This window comes from Trachypithecus francoisi, unplaced genomic scaffold (genome assembly GCF_009764315.1).
Source record: "Trachypithecus francoisi isolate TF-2019V2 unplaced genomic scaffold, Tfra_2.0 Lachesis_group16, whole genome shotgun sequence".
Classification (NCBI taxonomy): domain Eukaryota; kingdom Metazoa; phylum Chordata; class Mammalia; order Primates; family Cercopithecidae; genus Trachypithecus; species Trachypithecus francoisi.
This window is the reverse complement of record NW_022681461.1, coordinates 23,004,115-23,026,162: the sequence shown is the minus strand read 5'-3', so window position 1 is coordinate 23,026,162 and position 22,048 is coordinate 23,004,115. Positions and strand designations below refer to the sequence as shown.

At 39.6% G+C, this 22,048-nt stretch overlaps 1 protein-coding gene across 1 annotated transcript in view; it reads left to right on the top strand.

The window, feature by feature from the left end:
- The window catches only part of RORB (RAR related orphan receptor B), a 194,865-nt gene extending 173,933 nt beyond the window's left edge, over window positions 1-20,932 (top strand). Inside the window, exons 9-10 of the mRNA XM_033237092.1 lie at window positions 1,064-1,176; window positions 14,430-20,932. Of these exons, the coding sequence (XP_033092983.1) occupies window positions 1,064-1,176; window positions 14,430-14,585 (269 nt within the window). The 3' untranslated portion in view covers window positions 14,586-20,932. The remainder of the gene's footprint in view (window positions 1-1,063; window positions 1,177-14,429) is intronic.
- Window positions 20,933-22,048: the final 1,116 nt, after the last annotated feature.

Genomic DNA, 22,048 nt, shown 5'->3' with positions numbered 1-22,048 from the left:
AGGGTCCTGACATAAAAGCCACTGTTTATTCAGCTCCAAACAGCTTAGGGAAGGGAGAGGGAGTGGAACTTAATGTATTCTGATTGACAATTGTCACTGAAAGCTTTTGTACTCACTTACGTAAGGGTTTGCTTAACTGTTGGCTAGACTTGTCTTCATCCTGTCTAGGGTTACAGAATTGAGTTTCTTACCTGACCTGAACTGTGTTCAGGAAGATCATGTTCGAGTTCTTTTCCATGAGTATTTGTTCGGCATTTGAAGATTTGGGGTGTCTCTTCCATAAAGGTCCAAACTAAGGCACTGGGCTGAATTTTGTCACCATGGTGTATAAATCTTCTAGGAAGGAAGGAAGGAGAGAGTGAAGGAGAGGGGGAGGAGGGAAGGAAAGAAGTGTGGGAGAGAGGGAGGAAGGGAAGGAGAAAAAAAAGAGGAAGAAAGGAGGGAAGGAAGGAAAGAAGGGAGAGAGAGGGTCTGAGGGCAGGGAGAAACAGATAAAGAGAGGGAGGAAGGAAAGAAGGGATTATCCTATTCACCATTTAAGAATTCAATATAGGAAAATAGATCTTAGAAGTGAATTTTTGAAACTGATTTATGTTTATGCTATATAAATTCTAACATAGCTTCAGCTTTATATCTGATGAGAAAATAAGCTGAGAAAAGGAAAAGGGATCCTGAACACCAAAAATATTCCTGTGATTTTCTTCACTTCTATAATTCTTCTTCACAAATCGCTAACTTCTACTTTGAAAGAAAACCTAAGCATATGTCCAAAGCAAAGAGTGAGAGATGTAAATTGTCACAGACAATAAGAAACAAAAAAGCAGATCATCTGAACCATTGTGTCCTTTTCTGCAAAGTGATTTCCTGTGTCATAATATTGTGCATTCCTGGCATCTTGGTATTGCCTATGAAATACTTATGTTTTATGTAAATAATGACATGTCTTCAGAAGCAACTTAGAACTAAGTAATATGAAATGGGTCTGAAGTTTGGCACTTATATATGTGGGTGAAGCAAAATAAAGTTGATGTTCCCTCCACTTATCTACTCTTTCTTTCATCAGACCGAGCCTGGCTTATAGAACCAAGGAAGGTCCAGAAGCTTCAGGAAAAAATTTATTTTGCACTTCAACATGTGATTCAGAAGAATCACCTGGATGATGAGACCTTGGCAAAGGTAGGTCCCCAGATCACAGAGCCACCACAACCAAAAGAGAGCACAGTGAGCAAAAAGGCCTGCTTATAAATCAAGGGAAATTTCTCAGCAGCAACAATTTCTGAAAGTTACCAAAGACTGCATAAATTTTGAGGTATGCAATTTAAAAGAGAGACTAGTGAATTGTCATAGATTGCAAAAAGGGCTTTCTTGTAGAGGGATGATATTGACAGATCTGAACCCAAGGTGCAGGAAGACAAATTGAAGAAACCAAGGGTGTTTTATCAGAAGAACAAACACTTGAAGCAAGGAAACAAGTCTTCATAATTCGTATGTAAAGAAAGAGAGGGCTTTGTGCTGGTTCAGGAGCTAGATCTTGGACAAAGTTAAAAGTAGGTAGATTTTTATTCAAAATAAGAACCATCAAATGATGAGAATTGTTGCACAGCGGGGTGGACTACTATGTAAAGCAGTGAGCTCTGCATCATAGGTCATGTTCTAGTAGGTACTACCTAGTCACTTCTCAGGTATGTTATAAATGACATTCCTACCCAGAGTGCAAGATTAGACTGATGACTTGTAAATTTCCCTGCAACGCTGATCTCTTCATGCTGAGAGGTTCTTTCAAAATGGGCAAGTTTCCCTGGAACAAAATTCATGCAACATGCCATCAGTTTCTTGATTCAGCTTAATTAAGAATGATCTTTAATTAGAGTACTGAAAAAAAGTGTTTACCAAAGTAAAATAATCCCAAAGGAAAAGGTAATTCTCAATGATTGGTATTCAGCATTATTTTATATCTTAAAGTACCTTTGATTTCTCAAGAACTGAAATTTTTGGGCAGCCAGAATTATCTTAGATTTTAAAGTATCTTTGATTTCTTAAGAACCAGAATATTTTAGAGGGTAAGAAATTAAGAAATTGAGCTTATTCTTGGTTAAAGATCATAGGAATCCTACTCTTTATATTTTTATCATTAAAACCTTCCCACTCTGCCCTTGAAGTTCTTTGTTTTAAGAAGGGGGATGGTAAAGACTCTATTTGGAAACACCATCAGATTTTACTTTGCACATACAGAGTACTGCTATAAAAAAACCTCCATGAGTTAAATATGCTGCTTCATTATGGTAACATTTTGTTAAAATTAATGCATCACTAGCAAGAACATTTCCACATTATAGAGCAATAGTTCTCTTTGACGTAACTTTTCATTTATTAGGTGGTCAAGGAGAAATCACCTACTCTCTGCACCTGTATTCTCCCAGTCAATAGCAGAACTTCAACATGCTTTCTTTCAGAGTCACTGGGCAGAAAAGACAATAATGTAAATATATGCATGTGTCTCTATAGTTGCTTGGTAGCGTACATGCATAAATACATCTTGTTAATTAATGTGGAGGGATGTTTTCTGCATTTGGGATCTCCTGAAGACTTTTGTCCCCATATTTACCATCCTAAAATTAAAGTCTTGAAAAAACACAAAGTTAGATGAAAATTCTTGCTATTCTGCTTGCTTGGGAGGATTGTCTGCTTGTATGAAAACCATGGTCTCATCATCTATAACATAAAGATTACCATTTCTTCTCCTGTACAGATGTGCTGTGATGTTCAAATGAGATTCTAGCACGTTGTGAAATGGTGATTATTACTCCCCTAGCCGGGTAAAACGTTTATGCTTCACCACTTTCTACCTCCCACTGTCCTGGTTATGATTTGAGGCATGCGAGGTAGGAAGAAGACAGAAATTGAAGAACAAAAGATATTTGAAGGCAAGAAAGAAAATTATGTCAGCTGTAGATCAGATTAACTTCCCTTTCTCCATCTTTATTTGGAAAAGTACACAATTCGGTTATTTTCTTATAGACAGGTAATGTTGCAAAGTTGAAAAAGCATTGGAAGAGGATCATTTCTTGGATAAAATTGGCTAGAACCAGGTGACAAAGCATTGCTTCTGTAGGCCACATGCAGATATTGGGTTTTTGTGTGGCTCCTTTCTTGTAACAGTTATCATTTTAATAGGGTGTTATCTGAACGAATGCAGACTGACCATGAAATTGAATGAGAACTGAATTTTCATTTATCGCAGCTCTGATCTTTGTGGCTTCTGATAAGTCACTGCATTTGTCTAAGTCTCAAATGTCCATTATCAAATGCTGGAGGGTTAGGAATATGGAGTGAGCCCTGTTAGCTCCTGACTGCTTTAACACTCTGGACAAATGTACCATCACTGTCTAGGATGCCCTCTCAACAAATTCCCAAAAAGGAATATTTTATTTAAATGAGAGAGAAACTGTTTCATCCCACAACAGATTCTTCTTATCTTTTCAGAAAGGCTCCTTATGCCATCGTAGTCGTGGAGCTCTTCTGCCTTCCACAATACCTCTAAACGAGGCCATTCTTAATATTTGTTATTCATAGATCCCTTGGGGACTCCAGTGAATGTTGTGAAACCTGTCTCTAAAAAAATGCACATGTGCCCAAAATGTTGTGTTGAAGTCCAGGGGCTCCAGTGAAATCTCCAGTAGGTAGAAGGTACATCTGCCTTCTGTGACGTGTGCACAGATTATTTCTACCGCTGACGTATTCAACCCTGAATAGGTGTTAACAGACACCAGGTTAGAGGTACAGGGCTCATCCACAATCACTGAACTGCATCCTGCAAGAGCACACTTTCCAACACACTTTCCACATGCCTACTTCCTGAAATTAAAGTTCAGGTAGCAGTGCCTTCTACTTTGGGCCAAACTTTAACCTTAGAAGGTTTGAAAATGTGAGGATTATGTATCCTATTATTAACTAGAAGATTTCAATCCCCATGTGTTAACCTGTATTTTGGTTTGGGGAAAAGAGAGAGTTGATTAGGGGGAAAAAACCCTATTAAAGAATCTAGTTTCTTCTCCTTATCAGCATAATTATGGTACATAGCATATTTATAATAAACCATCAAAGCCACTTGCTAGCTGAGTGTCCCTGGACATGTGACTAAAGATATACCAATATATGGCTATTTTGAGAGCTAGATGAGATAAAATACAAGTAAAATGCCCAGTCCATAATAGGTAATATGTAAGTGCTGTTGCTGTGTGGTAGCTGTTGTTGTTGACAGAAAAAAAAATTATTTCACAGAGAAATTTTTATCTTAGAGATGGCATATTTGAGCTAATCACTGATAGATGAAAATTATTTCAAAAGATGGAAGTTGGGAGGTTGTAGAAGTGCAGGATGGCATTCCAAGTGATGGGGGCAATGGCATGGAGGTAGGAAAGCATAAGGTATATTCAGTCTATAAATAATAGTTAGATTTGGCTGGATCTTGGATTTGAGAAGCCAGGAAATGAGATAACACTGGTCACTTTCACTAAAGCTCATGGAAAAAAAACACACATATATATATATATAAAATAAATATACATATATATTTTTAATCCCCATATGACTAGAGGAGGCAGCCCATCTGTTCTCTGGGCTTCACTTTTCTTGTCTGGGAAATGAGTAGGTTGGGCTGCATGGTCTTTAAGGTCTCTTCAGTATTATCTTCTTTGACTCCCTAAAGAGACAAACAAAGGTTCTTCCTGACATCTTGTGTTGCCTTCCAACATCCAGTCCAGTGGGATTGTTTTAAGGACTCTTTTGATATTTTACTGTTATAATAAGTGAAGAAAAAGACTGATTTTGCCAAGTCTTATGGATCCAAATTAGTACTCAGTGCACTATGGTCATTGAGTTGAGAACAATACTCCAGCCTCAAAGCTACAAAGCATCCAGTGTGTGCAAAGCCCAGATTCAGAGGTCAGCATGCCCATGAGGCTTCCAGGAAGAGCTCCGTGACTTGTGCTTTGGATGTCACCATGACTCACTTTCGGAGGTTTACTTCCTCAGTGAAGACAGCTGTGGGGATTAGGAACCTGTGATGCTCTTTCCCCACTCAGTTTAGAACAGCAGGACCACTGCCACTGGTAGAGACAGGGTAAGAGATAGGGCAGGAAATGTTTGAACTGTAAAGACTGTTGCTGCTTCCATTCTAGGGCTTTCTCTATTAAAGTCCCTGAGTCTGCCATTCTTGTTGCCCTGACGGGAGGTGCAGAGGGTGGAGGATAAGGAAGACCAGTCCAGCTGGGACCAGGCTGTGGCAGTGTGCTCACAGCCAAGGCCAAAGCTTGGATCTGTGGTGTCATGCTCACATCTTGTCCTCAGATGCATGTGTCCAGCCCTTTCCCAAATGCAGCCTCCAGGTCAGGCCCATAGCTGGAGCCTTGCTTAATGTTGGCCTTCCCCAGTCTAGCCCCTCCTTTTATGCCTCCTGGTTAATTAGAGTCATGAAATATTGTTAGATAGCATATTTATTTTTCCCAGCACTCCTGAAAATAGATACAACACTCCTGGAGGTGTGTTCTTGCCCAAAGCTGTATCGAGAAGTTTGAAAATAGCTAACTTTATAACAACACATATATCCAACAGGAAGGCATAGAGAACTGCTGATATCCCTCAGAGGCAAAGCCCACTCAGCTCACCATATGCAGGCTTAGAGAGAATGTTGCTTTTTATTTTCTCACAACTAACATTCAGCGAGTACCATGCCTTCAATTCACTTCTGAAAACATGTTCAAGTGCTTGTGCCTCACCATGTGCTTTACATGCAAGCTTTCCAGGAATCATGGGCCACACCACACCTCTGGGTGGTTTTAGGCCCATAGCTCTATGCTGATAAATCCTTTCTAATTCTCCTAGGATGTAGAGGAGTCTATAGTTACTTTGCTGAAGTTGACAATCTCCCTCTCTCTCTTCCTGTTTCTGGCTGGTCAGAAAGTTATATCCTGTCCCCCGTGGGGCTCTCTCTTTTCCTGTCATTCTTTCTAAGTTCCTGCTAACCATGTAGATGTCCTAACCACACACTGCATCCGCAAGGAATTAGTGTAGTCTAAGGTTATGTCATGTTAATGAAAATGCAGTGGGAATCTAAGGGTAGCCATGGAAAGAGAATATCCTGACTTAGAAGAATGACTGAAGCCTGTGCTAACTTTGAACTTTGAAGTTCGTCTCCTCAAATAGTTTGCTTGAGTCACTGCCATTGCCACGTGGGCCACAGAGGAGGCAGATCCTCCCTCACACAGCTGAGCCCCAGAGTAAACACTAGGTCTTTCTCTGGGTCCCCCACAGACTGCTAAGAAGCCAAACTTGTCAAAAAGACGTAATCCATACAGGCTACGACATAGAGAGAGGAGATTGGTCTAACTCCGGATAATCAAGTGTACAAAGTCCACCTTTCCCCATCACGCACCCATCCCATTCCAACAAGGTGCAGAAAGATGAGAAAGGGAGGCATTCCCTTGATTTCCTGACTTCTGACCTACTATGCCGTGGCCAGCACTACCTTAGGCATCTATGATGCAAGATTCTCCTTCCTAGGCCTTTAGACTTATATATACTAATTTCAAAGAGTTCAGATTTAAAACAGAATGGAAAAGATCTCATTCATACTTTTTATGATTCTATGTTGAAATAATAATGTTTTAGGTACTTCAAGTTATATAAAATATGTTATAAAATTAATTTCCACCTGTTCTTTCTTTTAACTTTGTATAATGTGGCTGCTGCAAAGTTTTAGGTTACATCTGTAGTCCACATTTTATTTTTATTGGACATGGCTGATCTAGAATCTCTGAGGTTCAGACAAGAGGGAGATTCACCTGCCTACTCCAGACACATTCTCTTGCTTCCATCATTCTGTCTGAGCAAAATCCTCTTATCCAGGTGAGGAACCTGAGCATTACCTTCAGCTTTCAGGTGAGACACTATCTAGAGTATGCAGCCTTCACTTTGCGGGATATAATGATAATGTGATATGTTAACACAACATCAGAGCCACAGCTTTCATATTGCAAAAGAAACATTCACGTGGAAATAGGGCAAAGAAGGAAGTGTTTCTAAAATTCATTTTTATCATTTTTGTTCACTCAATAAATATTTACTGCAGGTCAAATATGCAAGATAAATAGACATAGATGAGATACAAGTTTACATGCTGTGGAGGAAAAAATAAGTGCCTCACTGACTACAGTGAAAAGAAATACACGATCAGAATCACATGACTGATAAAAAGAATGGCAAAAGTTGAAAGGAATTGAGCATTTACTTTGGGCCAGGCACTGTGCTGATAGATTCTAAATAGATTAACATTTAATTCTCAAAACTATACTCTCATTAGTTGAAACTTCACGTGATTACATATCCTGCCTAAGGTTAAGCAGCTTCTAAGTGGGAGAGCCAGAATTTGAACCCAGTTAAGCTGCTTCCAGCACCTGAACTCTTAATGTTTTGGCAGCTTCTCCTAAATGTTTGAGAGGCCCAGAAAAAGTCTCTTTCCAGCTCAGACCTCTGCATGTTCCCAGGGAGAATTACAGTAAGCTGAGCTGGGAAAGGTACATGCCAACAGATTCACTAACTTCTTAACTCCTATGTTTGTTTCTAGCATAAAGATAACAAAACTATATCATCAATATGAGAGAGAAGCTTGTCTTCCTGTTATAACAATGATGAATTACCAAAAAAAAAAAAGCTTAAAAGATGGAAGGCTTAAACAATCCTATTTTGCATGTTAATAATTGAAATTGTACTTGAAAGAAATCATTTCTGGTCACATTGGTAGTGCATTATCGTTCAGATTTAGGGAAAACAATCATGTTGATTTGTAGATGGAGTCTATGGACCAGTGATTGAGAGATCAATGAAAACTGCAAAAGATCATTTATAGTGATTTTTATTGCTTTCTCACTGAGATCAAAATAGACTTCACTATGATTAATAATGGGATGGGCCAGGCACCATAGCTCATGCCTGTAATCCCAGCATTTGGGAGGCCGAGGTGGACGGATCACCTAAGGTCAGTTCAAGACCAGCCCTGGTCAACACGGTGAAACCACACGTTTATCAGAAATATAAAAATTAGCCTGGCATGGTGGCAGGCGCCTGTAATCCCAGCTACTCAAGAGGCTAAGGCAGGAGAATCGCTTGAACCCACGAAGCGGAGGTGGCAGTGAGCCGAGATCGCGCCACTACACTCCAGCCTGAGAGACAGAACAAGACTCCATCCCAAAAAACAAAACAAAAAACAAAACAAAAAAAACCTGGGTGTTATATTAGAATTCCTAGCAGGTGTGACTCGAGATTTGGGTTCACTTTCATCTTGAACAGCATAGTCTGTCTAATCAGCACTCGAGGAGCCCTTACCCAGATGATGTGACTCGTGGTCTTAGTCTCCCCATTCGCATTTCTATTTGGTCAGGACTTTGTTTCATATTTTGAAATGTCTATCCTTTTAAAAAGTATAACACACATAGGGGAAAGTTCCCAAGTCATAAGTACATACCTTAGTGAATGATCACAAAGTTAGCATACCTGTGTGACCACTGCCGAGGTAAAACTGGCATCCCCAAAGCCTCCCTCAGGCTTCCTCCCAACAGCAAATACACTTTAAACGAATGCAAGAATAGGCAAAATTATAGAAAACGGTTCAACAGATCCCCCAAGTTTTTAAATTTCAAATCTAGACTGAAGACACACAGCTCTCTCCTGGGATAGTTTTCTGTTTGAACCTGCATTTATTATGAATAGGTACTACGTGCCAGGTGCAAGGAGACAATGGTGAATAACACATGGCGGGTTTCCTTGAGGAACTCCACTGATAAGCCAGATTATTTCAATGTATTTTAACTGTTTATGGTTTGCTGGCATATACTAATGGTACAACATCCAGAAATTCTAAGAGTTGTCCATCAGATTAATGGCCCGTAAATGAGAAGAAAGCTTTTGATATTACTCCTCATTCATCAAATTGCAAGTTGATGTATTCGTTAAGACTCTTTGGCCTGTAAGCCCAGCACTTTGGGAGGCTGAGGTGGGTGGATCACAAGGTCAAGAGATCAAGACCATCCTGGCCAATATGGTGAAACCTCATCTCTACTAAAAATACAAAAAGTAGCTGGGCGTGGTGGTGTGCACCTGTAGTCCCAGCTACTCGGAAAGCTGAGGCAGGAGAATTGCTTGAACCCGGAGGTAGAAGTTGCAGTGAGTTGAGATCACACCACTGCATTCCAGCCTGTCAACAGAGCAAGACTCTGTCCAAAAAAAAAAAGACTCTTTGGTTACAAGAGGAACCAACTCCAACTAGGTTAAGCAAAAGTATAAAAAATAAAAATAAAACAAACAATGAAGCAATATCTCATAGAACCCAAGGTTTAAAATGCAGCCATCAATCAGGAAAGTACTGGAATGATGAATTGGGAAGCCTTCCAAATTATTCATCTTACACACTTATCTCTCTGTAGGTATCTACTTCACTCTTCTTCCTCTCTGAGTACCAGTTTTCTGTGCTTCCCTGGTTCACGTGATGAAATATGGCTAGTTCTTTGCTCCTTAGGTTACCGGTAGTTTCTGCTACAATTAGAAAGCAGCTTGCTGACTCTCAGTCTGATTTCCTATTCCAGCCCCAGCTGAGTCAAGTGTCCACTTCCACTTTGGTCAGCCATGCCCAGGGTAGAAAGTACAGGCACTGCCACACAGATGCTAAGGATGGGGTCAGGATGGTAGGGGCAGGGCTTATGAGCTAGAAAGATATCTCAAGTTTAATGTTATAATTCGAATCCAACTAGATTTGGCTCAACAAAAACAAAAAACAAAAAACAAAAAAAAAAGAAAAAGAAACAAAGAAAAGAAAATCAAATGGACATGTGAAATTGATGTGTTCAGCTTCACTTTGTGTGTCCTGTTTTCATTAGTGCTCCTGAAGCTTCTTCCAATTTGATCAAACCATTGCTGGCTTCCTGCTTTAGGTTGGAGGGCACTTGGTGGCCTGGAAGCCTGCATGAACAAGATCACTAGTTTTACCCTCTGCATGTTCCATTTTTCTAACATCAAATGTACCAGTTATAAAATTGTGAATTTTCTCATAAAACCGCCCTCTGGAGAGAAGCATAGGATTATTATCTCTTCTCAAACAGCTGCTTTTTCTTCTTGTAGACCCCTGTAGGTGTAAGCTAAAGCTCCCTTCTCATAAGAAATGCTTGTCATAAGAAAGAGATGGGTGTGAAAATGCCTTTTGATAGACCCTCTGTCTACTTCTGCTATGGGGATTATTTAAACATGAAGGAATTTCACGATGATTTAAAATTGACTACCCCCTCCATCTCCAAGTGCTTCTGGATCACTTCCCCAGCTGTTTAAAAAGTTGTTGAGCTATTAACTGCTGTGGAGGCTGCTCTGAGCTCCCTTTGAAATGGGGGTCCCCTGGCTGCAGTACATAATATTAATGAGCAGTAAGTGATTGCCTGCTGCTCTCTACACCAGGCTCTTCTGGGCTCTGACAAGTGCTGCTGCCGCCTCCACATGGCCTCCTGGCCCACCATGCCTCAGAGTGATGGATGCCCCTGTCAGCACTTCTGTTTCCACAGCCGACTGGGTGTCTTCCAGTCAGCCTACTCCAAGAGCATGGACGCTGGGAGAGCTCTTTGCCTTCTGTTTGCTGAAGCGGTCTGGGTGCTCTTTAACAGAAAGCAATTCCCACCATCCGGCCCATTCTACAGATGAGCAACAGGAACTAGATCCAAATCGCATAAAAGAAGGCAGAACTGGGTCCTGAACCAGACTCTTAAATCCCAGTTTTCTTCCAGGAAACGAGGAAGAGTCCATATTAACATCCCAAAACCAGACACGTAATTAAATATTTCCAGGGCAAACGAGCAACTATAAAAGGGTTTCAGTCATCCTCTTATACATTTCATGTCCCACACCACCCTGTCACTAAAGGAGCCAAAAAATGCTTCAAGAATTGTTATACATAGGATTCTACATTGTGAGTCACAGTTAGTAAAATAAGCAAGTTACTTGAATTGCTATAAGAAAATGAAAAATCAATATGATTTTGCTTTTTCATTTCAATAAACATCAATGGCTGACTTTGCCATGCATTAACTTTCGGTTAATGACTCCTCTACTTTTGGAGTTTGGTTCAGAGCTAAGCTGGCTTCCTGCCCTCCATGTCCTTTGACTGAAAAGCATGGCCTTGACTCTTCCTCTCCTGAAAGGAAGAGAGATATCTCAGCCTGTGGGAGTGGAAGCATGACAGCTACCACATAGATCACCACTGTGTGTCAGGAACCACTATAAAAAAATTTTTGTTGACTCACTTAATCCTCACAATCTCCCCCTGAGGCAGGGACTGTTATAACCACCATCTGATGGATAAGAAAGCTGAGAGGTTAAGTGACTTGCCCAAGATCACATAGCTGTAAAGGACAGAAATAGGATTCAAACCCAGGCAGCCCAACTCCAAAGCCCATGTTCTTTATCAACAGACTAATCCTCTCTATGTAGTATTTGTGTATCACAGGGAACTCAGGAATTTCATTACTTGACCCCCACCAAACTAACAGCTCTAAGCACATGGAACCTTTCCTCTCTACATGTGAGAACTTCCATGTCTGCTCCTGGAAAACCAGCTAATTCTACACGTAGTTCACAGGACTGTTTCAAATTCAATGTATAATTTACTTTTTTAAAAACGTTTTAAGGTACAAAATCTTGCTATGTTGGCCAGGTTGGTCTTGAACTCCTGGCTTCAAGCAATCTTCTTGCTCCTGCCTCCTGAGTAGTTGGGATTACAGAACTGGGCCACTGTGCCTGGCTCAACTTTTCAATTTTGAAAACCAGTTGTAAATTTATAAAATTTGAACCCCGGAAGCCGTGTTTTTCAAAGTTGATCCCATGAACCCACTGCATCAGTGTCTGCAGGGAATGTTTGTTCCAAACATGGAGTCTGAGCTTCACCCAAACTCACTGAAACTGAATCCTCCAGGAGTAGGTCCCAGTAATCTGCATTTTTAAGAAGCACCTCAGCCACTCTTATTGACAAGATTGACAATAATTATAGAGTTGCATCTGGAAGTTTCAGGAGCTCTGCACGTCATCAATTCAACTGCAGATGATTGTAGAAAGTGTTCAAAGCCACTCTGATTCAACAGCTATTTCAGGGAGAATTACAACGTACAAGAACTGTTCCTAAATTCTTGTAGTCTCCTTCTGTGTGAGCCAGCTGGTTAAGAGAGTTTGAATAATTTCCCAAGCGACTCTAGTTAAGTGGACACTTGAACACTCTGTACCTATGAAAATATAGAAAAGACACAGTTTTCCACCCTGGACCCAAAGTGAGTCTTTCAGAATGGGACTCTGAATCATCTTTCTTTTTTGCTTAAAACCCTCTCAGAGAACATAACGTGAACTATGAGGGCTTACATAATCTGGCCATGCACACCTCTCTGGCATTACCTCACCCACTGCTCCAGCGACCCTGAACTGCCTTCGGTTCTTCCAGAGTGCCAAGTACTGCAGCATCTTTGCGCGTGATCCTAGGGCATGTTATGTACCCTCTGCCCCAGCTCCTAATTAGCTCTCTCACTCTTCCATCAGAGCTCAGCTTCAATGTCACTTTCTCAGAGCAGCCTTCCCGGGCCTGCCACAAGTCAGAGCACCTTCTTACATCCCACTTTTCCTCCCGCTATTCTTCTTGGCACTCAGCACAGTTTTTCAGTCTGCTTTTGACTATGTGGTAAACTTATTTCATCAGTCTCATCAAGTAGACTAGAAACAAGAGTCATAATGTTTTGTGCATTCTGGTGTTTAGCCAAGGTGCCTGCTACCTATTAGGCATGCAATTCCTTGTGGTGTATCAAGAATGAAAAAAAAATTCATAATGTTGGAGATAAAGTGTTGATTCTCAGTGTAAAATTTAGCATCCATTCTATTGACAAAGATTCCTCATTTTTCATGTCTATCCCCATCTTTAAATAGCAGTGGAGATGGTTAAGATTGGAAAGTCTGAACTCTAAACTTTTTTACATGTTCTAGATCCCTTTACTGAATGTGCCAACAGTTCTAATCCTGATGCTGTTTTTAAATTGCTCCTAGTATGGTTATATAGTCATTAATTGTTAAAAGGAAAGTTAATGAAAGAGTGGAAGTTTCTGATTTTTAAAAACCACAAGGCAACTAATTATCTATTTCCTCTTTTATTTCAAAGGCTAAGATGGATTCTTGTTATTGAACAGGGTAGGGAATATGATGATGAACCTAACTGGTGACGAGATAGGTTTTGTTTAATTGTATTTTTCATCACTTTCAGGTGTGTCTTTAGTCAGCTACATGAGCTATCATGCTTATCTTTTATAAGAGTGTTCTCTACACAAGAACATTTCTCTCACAATAATTTAATCACAGTGACTGCTGTTTAAGCTAATTTTGACACAAAAGTGATGGATTCGAAGTGTTCCTAAACTATAAGTGTGTTAAAAGCTGGAATTGTTCATCTCCTAAGACCCATATAGCATCTAAATTATTATAAAACACTGTCTTCTGGGTGTCTTAACCCAAAAAATTACATCTTACATGATACGTATATCAAAACCTAACAAGTATAAGTGGATATCCTTCCACTCATTTTCAGAACACCTTCCTAAGGAAGCCGAGTGCCAGTGACCTCCCAAATTCTCTGTGTGTTTCATATTATACATTATAGTGGAAATGGATTAGAGAGCCCCTATACAAGTGGGTCAGTGAGCTTGATAGCCAAGCAGTCCAGATTATTATAGATTACACCTCATACAGTTTGATTGTATATCCCTAAATATTATCACCTTCCAAAGCTACACATCTAATATTCATGTCACAAAAATCTATGGGAAATTATGGGTGATAATAATGTTCACTAACAATTACACTTCACATCTTCAGTGTTCTTAACACTTTTATAGGAATTACCTCCCTCACTCCACACAACAACCCAATAAAGTAGGTACTGTTAGTAAGCCCATTTTACGAATGAGAAAACTGAGACACAGACAAAGTGACAGCTACACCATTACTAAGCTCTTTTAGAACTCAGGTAGCCTGCCTACAGAGCACCCACTTGTAACTATTAAACTGGAAAACTATTAAACTAGAAAACCTCTCATAAATACTTATTTAAGAGCAATGAATCAGGGATCTTGGTCCTGCTTTCTTGCTTGCTTCCTTACTCTTTATTTTTCCTTTAGGAGATGGAGTGGCGAGGGGCAGGGAGTATGTTTTATTTTGTTTTGTTCTAAGAGTAAAAGCTGAAAGTGAGCCTTCTTTCTTTCTGAACATCTTTTTCCAAAGCCGTTTACCTTCATCTGGGGCCAGAAAGGACACTGATTCCACTAATGAGCTTCCCTCTCTATCTCCCTCTCTGTCTCTCCGTTCTGCAGTTAATAGCCAAGATACCAACCATCACGGCAGTTTGCAACTTGCACGGGGAGAAGCTGCAGGTATTTAAGCAATCTCATCCAGAGATAGTGAATACACTGTTTCCTCCGTTATACAAGGAGCTCTTTAATCCTGACTGTGCCACCGGCTGCAAATGAAGGGGCAAGAGAACTGTCTCATAGTCATGGAATGCATCACCATTAAGACAAAAGCAATGTGTTCATGAAGACTTAAGAAAAATGTCACTACTGCAACATTAGGAATGTCCTGCACTTAATAGAATTATTTTTCACCGCTACAGTTTGAAGAATGTAAATATGCACCTGAGTGGGGCTCTTTTATTTGTTTGTTTGTTTTTGAAATGACCATAAATATACAAATATAGGACACTGGGTGTTATCCTTTTTTTAATTTTATTCGGGTATGTTTTGGGAGACAACTGTTTATAGAATTTTATTGTAGATATATACAAGAAAAGAGCGGTACTTTACATAATTACTTTTCCTGTTGATTGTTCAAATATAATTTAAGAAAATTCCACTTAATAGGCTTACCTATTTCTATGTTTTTAGGTAGTTGATGCATGTGTAAATTTGTAGCTGTCTTGGAAAGTACTGTGCATGTATGTAATAAGTATATAATATGTGAGAATATTATATATGACTATTACTTATACATGCACATGCACTGTGGCTTAAATACCATACCTACTAGCAATGGAGGTTCAGTCAGGCTCTCTTCTATGATTTACCTTCTGTGTTATATGTTACCTTTATGTTAGACAATCAGGATTTTGTTTTCCCAGCCAGAGTTTTCATCTATAGTCAATGGCAGGACGGTACGAACTCAGAAATACGTCTACAAAGGAATAAACATAATGTGTGGCCTCTATATTCAAACTCTATTTCTGTCAGTGACATCAAAGCCTTGTCAGGATGGTACATATTGGGAAGGGGGCAGTATTTGGAGCCATTTTCCTGTTTCAAGAATTAGGCCACAGATAATATTGCAAGGTCCAAGACTTTTTTGACCAAACAGTAGGTATTTGCTATTTTTCACCAGAACACATAAAAACACTTTTTTCTTTTGGATTTCCAGTTGTGAAGGAAGCTTGATTTCAGTGATTATTGTGTCTTCAACTGAAAACTACAATCCGTGGATTATGACTACCAGCAATTTTTTTCTAGAAACATTAAAAGAATAAATCAGAACCCAGGGCAACAATGCCATTTCATGTAAACATTTTCTCTCTCACCATGTTTTGGCAAGAAAAGATAGAAAGAGAAGACCCAAAGTAAAGAAGTAATCTTTATATTCCTTCTCTTTAATACCTTTATTAGGAAAAGTGGCAATAAAGGAGGAGGCATATTATAAAATGCTGTAATATAAAAATGTAGCAAAAACTTGACAGATTAGAAAAAAAAGATCTGTGTTATTCTGGATAACTAACATACCCCAAAGGCAAAACTAATTCCTATGCAGTTTACAATTATATCATCCATTTACCCTAGAATTATTTTTTTAGCAACTTTTAGAAGTAAAGAATACAAGGATGACATTGGGATCAGAGATTTTAGACTTCCTTGTACAAATTCTCACTTCTCCACCTGTTCACCAATGAAATTAATCATAAGAAAAGCATATATTCCAAGAAATTTGTTCTGCCTGTGTCCTGGAGACCTATACCTTTGGTATTTTCTGATTTAAAATAAAACTTAAAACAAACAAACAAACAAACAAAAACAAGCTAGGAGAGAAATTTGTGTATAAGACAACGACAATTATGGTCTCCTGTAAGCATATCCCAGCCACCAACTCCTAAAGAACTGCCCTTTTCTCCTTGTTAAACACACACACACACACACACACACACACACACACACACACCTGCTTTGTAAAGTTTCCGTCAGTGGAAACTTTGAATTTTTTTATTTTAATCTCTGTGCTCTCCTGAAGTTCATGGTTAAGCAGCATCTCCAAGATACCACAGAACTCTTGACTGATGATCAAAACAGTAGTGTCGCCTTTTCCTTTTTTCCTAAAAGGAACATTTTCTCACCTCATGATTGATGAATTCTAAACCAATGGGGAAAAACAAAAAGGCTTTAAAATAATGAATCTGTTTCTCAACTACTGTTATATTCAATTAATTTAACTACATTGAACCAAATTACCTTTGGTTCTAAGAAGACAGCTGTAGACTGCTTATTATGCTGCTACAGGGACTCAATTCTTTTTGGTGTAAATGTCACTCCTGCTAGCTCTTTGTATAAAGAATTAATTCCCAGAGTCATATTTCCTTCTAATGGAAAGATTACTCTACTGATTGGTAGGAAAACAGGGTAATGGAAGGCACTCAATTAAACCAAGCCATTTCCAAATGCAATGTATGTTTTATGATTGGCTTGTGATAGGCGATGCTTCATGTGTCTACTTGGTGTTTCCCTTTGAGCTTTGAACTTATGTCAAACTTTGTTTTCATTGTTCTGTTGGCCTGGTGTTTTCCATTGTCAGCCTGTAATTCCTGCTCAGTTGCAGAGGGAATTATTTATTTCCTCCAATTTACCTTAGAGGATTTAAATTGGCTCAATTGATGAAGTGGCTCAGAATTTTTTCCTCCCTTTTCCCATGGGTGATATAGGAAAAAGATTGTTCCCCACATTTACCTTGGGAGGTACTGCTTTTGAATTTGTGTTGTTTCCACTAGTGTAAGCATTTCATTGGGACAGCATGGACCTTTTGAAGCTGGGAGGAAGGAAACAGAGCTAGCATCTGAACCAGAACAAAACAATGGCAACCAGGAAGTACTCAGCCCATTTAGTTGAGAGAAGAGATTTCTAGTTTGGGTTACAGTTGCCCAACCTTCCCTTAAAAGAGAATCCAGTCATGTTTTCAATGGCAAAAAGCCTTAAAAAGCTACCCTTCGAAGATCTCCTATGACTGCATGTCAAGGTATTTTGTACCTACAATCCCAGAACTTTGTTCCTTCCCCGTGAGGACTAACAAATGTTCACAACACTCATGATCAAGTGTGCACTGGAAGAAAAAAATCCACAATCTGGGCTTCTCACTTCGTGCTTCATAAATGACAATCACTGCTTGATGCAGACGTTGCACTGTGTCCACTCAGGGATGTTTCATTAAAAAAAAAAATACATCAAGAAGGAGGAAAAAATTAAAAACGGGAAAATGACAACAAAACGTGAATGGTACACATTAACTATGCCGCTGAGAGCACCTCTCTGACAAGGCTTTCAGGCCAACAAGCAGTAACTTCATGTCATAAACTGGATTGAATTATTTGGACTTGCTGAAAAGTTGCACCCAAGTAAAGACAAGTTGGTCTCATTTTCTAAACTCCGCTAAGAGCCAAATAATCTAGCTGTCCCATTCAGAGGAATTTTTATCTCCCTGCAAATCCAAACTTTTCTATACAAATCCTGAACAAGGAAATTACAGAAATCTAACTGGCGTTAGATAAAATGGACAAGGGAGGTGAAACTGGGTGAATTCAAACTTCAGTGTATTTGTGGTCCATAAAAAGAAAGGGAAATTTTGGAGGGAAAATAGAACAGGAAAGGATTCCAAATCTGGGTTGACACCCGCATATACCCGTACTGTCCATGACTCAGCTAATCTTTGTGCCCCTTGTTCTGTGGCTCCTTTTCTGTTTTGAGACAGATCTTGTTCAACATGTTGCTCAGGCTGCAGTGCAGTGGTGTGAGATCTCGGCTCACTGCAACCTTTGCCTCCCGGGTTCAAGTGATTCTCCTGCCTCAGCCTCCCGAATAACTGGGATTACAGGCACATGCCCCCACACCCGGCTAATTTTTGTATTTTTAGTAGAGATGGGGTTTCACCATGTTGGCCAGGCTGGTCTTGAACTCCTGACCTCAAGTGATCCACCCACCTTGGCCTCCCAAAGTGCTAGGATTACAGGCATGAGCCACCCCGCCCTGCCTTCGGTGGCTCTTTTATCCCCCAAAGACTGAAAGCTGAAGGTGGAGATGTTCTCCACAAACATACCCTTTCTGAATTTCCCTTGTTTTAGCACTGCGTTCAGGGCTCTGGACTAAAATGCCTCTGAGTAGGTAAAATCAGAGGCTATAACGATCTCCTGAGAGATTAGGTTTCTTTGGTAGATTCTAAGAGATTTTAAATCATAGTAAACTCTGCATATTAACAAGAGGCTCCAGGGAGGTGTCAGTACATTTCCTATCATAACTGCCTTGTTCAAAGCGTAACTTCACAGCAGTCAAGTTAAACTGTGTAGAAAACCACAAAGATCAATTCATGCTCACTCTCTACAATGCAGTGTGTCCCAGGCTTGAAGGCAAAAACAAGTCCTGGGTCCCAAGGACAACCTAAGACTTACCAGCTTTTCTCAAACAATCAGATGCAAATAATGGCAGTGTTGTTCTATGTTCTTTGTTTCTCTTCATTATAGAAGCAAGGAAAAAGTCTACGTCTATTGGAAATTAGAAGAAATAATTTCTTCCTGACTTTTTTTTTTTCTATAAACTTTTATTTCCAAGGAAGCTGCTACAATCGACAGTTAATTCAGGCCATGGATGTCTGTGCCCTGACAGAAGCACCATCCAACAGAACAGCAATAATTTTAAAGTGTGCTTCTGTAGTGAAACTCTGCACAAAGTCCCCTGCATAAAGAAGAGGGGAAAGCCTACCATCTGCTTTAGACGAAGTGCTATTTGATGTTCTGTTTCCAACTGCCAGTATAAGCAGCAACTAGAGTAAAGACCTGATGTGGGAAACTATGGGGGCCTTTCAAAAAAAAAGCTGACACTCTATTCGTTTTTGGCTCTCAGGACCAGAGGGTACAGGGTAGAGGGTAGTTTGCCATTTAAAACAGGGGCTGAAAATTCGAAAGCCTAAAAGGGCCAGGGGGCTTAATGCAAATGGGTGAAGCAGCCCAGTGACAAGCTGGCCAGGAAATGCCCTGTGGAAAAAGGGACATCCACGATTTAGCTGAAGCTGAATGCTGCTAGAGCTTCTGAATTTTATAAAGTCTCTGAAATTATACATAATGGCAGTTGATTCAGAGCTTAGTGCAGACCAAACAAATACATCACTGAGCAGAAGAGGGCCCGTAAATGGTCAGCTTGCAGCCTCTGGTTTAAAGCAACATCGCATCTGGGACCAGCTCAACTGCAGCAAGTCCGGCCAGATTCAACCCTGGGCAATATTAGAATGATATTAGTTTTGGAAGGAGGGGATGGAGATCTTCCCCTTATGATACTCTATTTTGTTTTCGTATTTGATTGTCACAACTAGAGGATATAACAGGAGGTCAGTTTACAAAATAGCCAACAGTCTAAAAATGAAAACAATTCAATTTAGTGATGGCTTCTAAAAGGCACTTCAACTTGTCTTGCCCAAACTCCCTTCTTCATAGAGTCAGGGGGCTAGATATCTTGCCACTTTTTTCTGAAAGGCAAATACGTGACTTTTATTCTTTTGGGTCTCGACATGTTTCTTTAACTGTGTGACTTCAATATCTGTGACAAGTGTTTATTTTCCCTTCGTCGTATGTGAAGAATTTATTCTATAGTCGTGACCATGTAGTCCTCCATTGTTTGGAAGTGCAGACCGTGGACCTATGCAGCAGATGGAGGTTTTCTGTTTGTGCACTTTTTTCCTAAGCTGCTGAAATTCCTCCGATGTGAATGGGCCATAGTAATCTTTGCCTCCTGCGTGACCGTAAGCATGGCCTCCAGTGGATCAGAGAAAGCAGCTCAGTGATTGTTCTCATGGCCAAAAATAAAGCACAAGGGTTACCGGAATTGAATGAGCCCTGCTCAGGGCAGCACAGGGCATCTGCACCCCAGCTGGGCAGCACGATCCTTGTATTCAACTATACTCTTCTGGCAGTGGTTAGTGGCAAGCATTCGCGTGCCTCTGTCACAACCATACGTAGACACACATTAGGTATGTCTGGAAAGCTACAAATCCCACATCCAAGCACAGTGCCGTCTGCTTCATCTGATTAACACACACACACAAGAAAGAAAAATTACACCCACAGAAAACTGAGTATGTATTGTAGAAATGTAGAGGAAAAATAAAAATATTTTTTCAAATGTAATTACTTTTAATATATGCTTGTGGAAGGTCTAATACAATGTATGCTGTCTCTGTAATTTTTGCTGTAAATAACTGGAGACAGTGAGTACACTGATTTTTCTATGTCTCTGTTTAAGCATAAGACTTTGTAACAATTTTTTTAGAGGGGGAAATCAACAAAGAGCAAATATGTACTTGCTTCCTTTCTGCGTGTTATGTACTTCTCAGTTTTTTAATGGAAACTGGTTGTAACGGTTTAAGCATCTTGACGGGTCATTGGTGTTAAGTGTATGCTTCTTTTTGTAATATGACTGAGAAAGGGACAGGGCTGTCAATTAAATCTGCTCCAAAGAGTTTGTATTGAAGATCGGCCTAAGACCTGCAAACTCCATCTCTAACTAGACAATATGAAAAAGGAAAATTTTTTAAAAAGAAAAAATTGCCTGAGTTAAGTCATCTTTCCTTGTAGCAAATGGCTTTGTCCAAATCCTTTCTGCATGGAATAGCTTAAAGAAAACAAACTCCGCTTTCTGATGAACAAAATATTTTTGTACACATTTATTTCTTATTAATAACCTGAGGTCAGACCACACATTTGCTGAAGCCATAACTGACCTTCACCAAATAAATGTTGTAAAGAACCTGGGGGAGGGTTGGGGAGAGACTGAGAGGGAGGAAAATCCAAGGTGTCATGAGCTATAGCAACACAGGCAGGAGCAAGTCGTTGAAACTGATGCTTTTCCTGCATCCCAAATATGACTTTAAAAGGCTAGTATTTTATGATGATCGATTTATAATAATAAAAAGATATTTAGATTTAAATGAGACATTCCAATATTTTTGAAATCCCTGACAATGCTTCCTTGCTTTTAGGATTGAGAGAAATGATTTTCATATACTTCCAACATTCAGAGATTTAATGTTTTCACCTCAGCTCCAGCCTACACTTGTAAAGTGAAGAGCGACTCTAAGTCCTGTGAAACCTTGGGCTGCCTGGGGCTTGGCTGTGCCCATTAACCTACTGCGCCTGGGGGGCAGCATGGGAGGGGCACAGTTTGCATCTCATTAGCATGCACACCACTGTTGGCAATGCATAAAAGTTGTGTTGCCACAAGTATGTAAAATAAAAAGCATAATAATTCTACTTTTTTAAAACAATAATGTCTCTTATAGTCACCACTGATTTTTCTGGAGTTTAATTACATATTACCATGTATTCTTATTGGCCTGTAGAGGCAAAAGGCAAATCACAAATAAACCCAGTGACATATATAGTTTTAAAATCTACAATTTTCTGATCTCTCTCTCCTTGTTTAATATATAAGCCCTAATTTCTGTGTATGTGAGTAAAACTGCAGCCTGAGTCATTTAGGAAGTAAGCATTGAGTTTTTTTAATTATAAATATACTAGAATAAAACAGCACTCCCTAACAATTAAAAAAGAGTTTTATATTACTTTAGAATGTAATAGGTTTTTGTCCTTATTTTATGTCCTGTAAATTATTAGTTCAATACTGTTAGCATTCCCGGATAATGCACA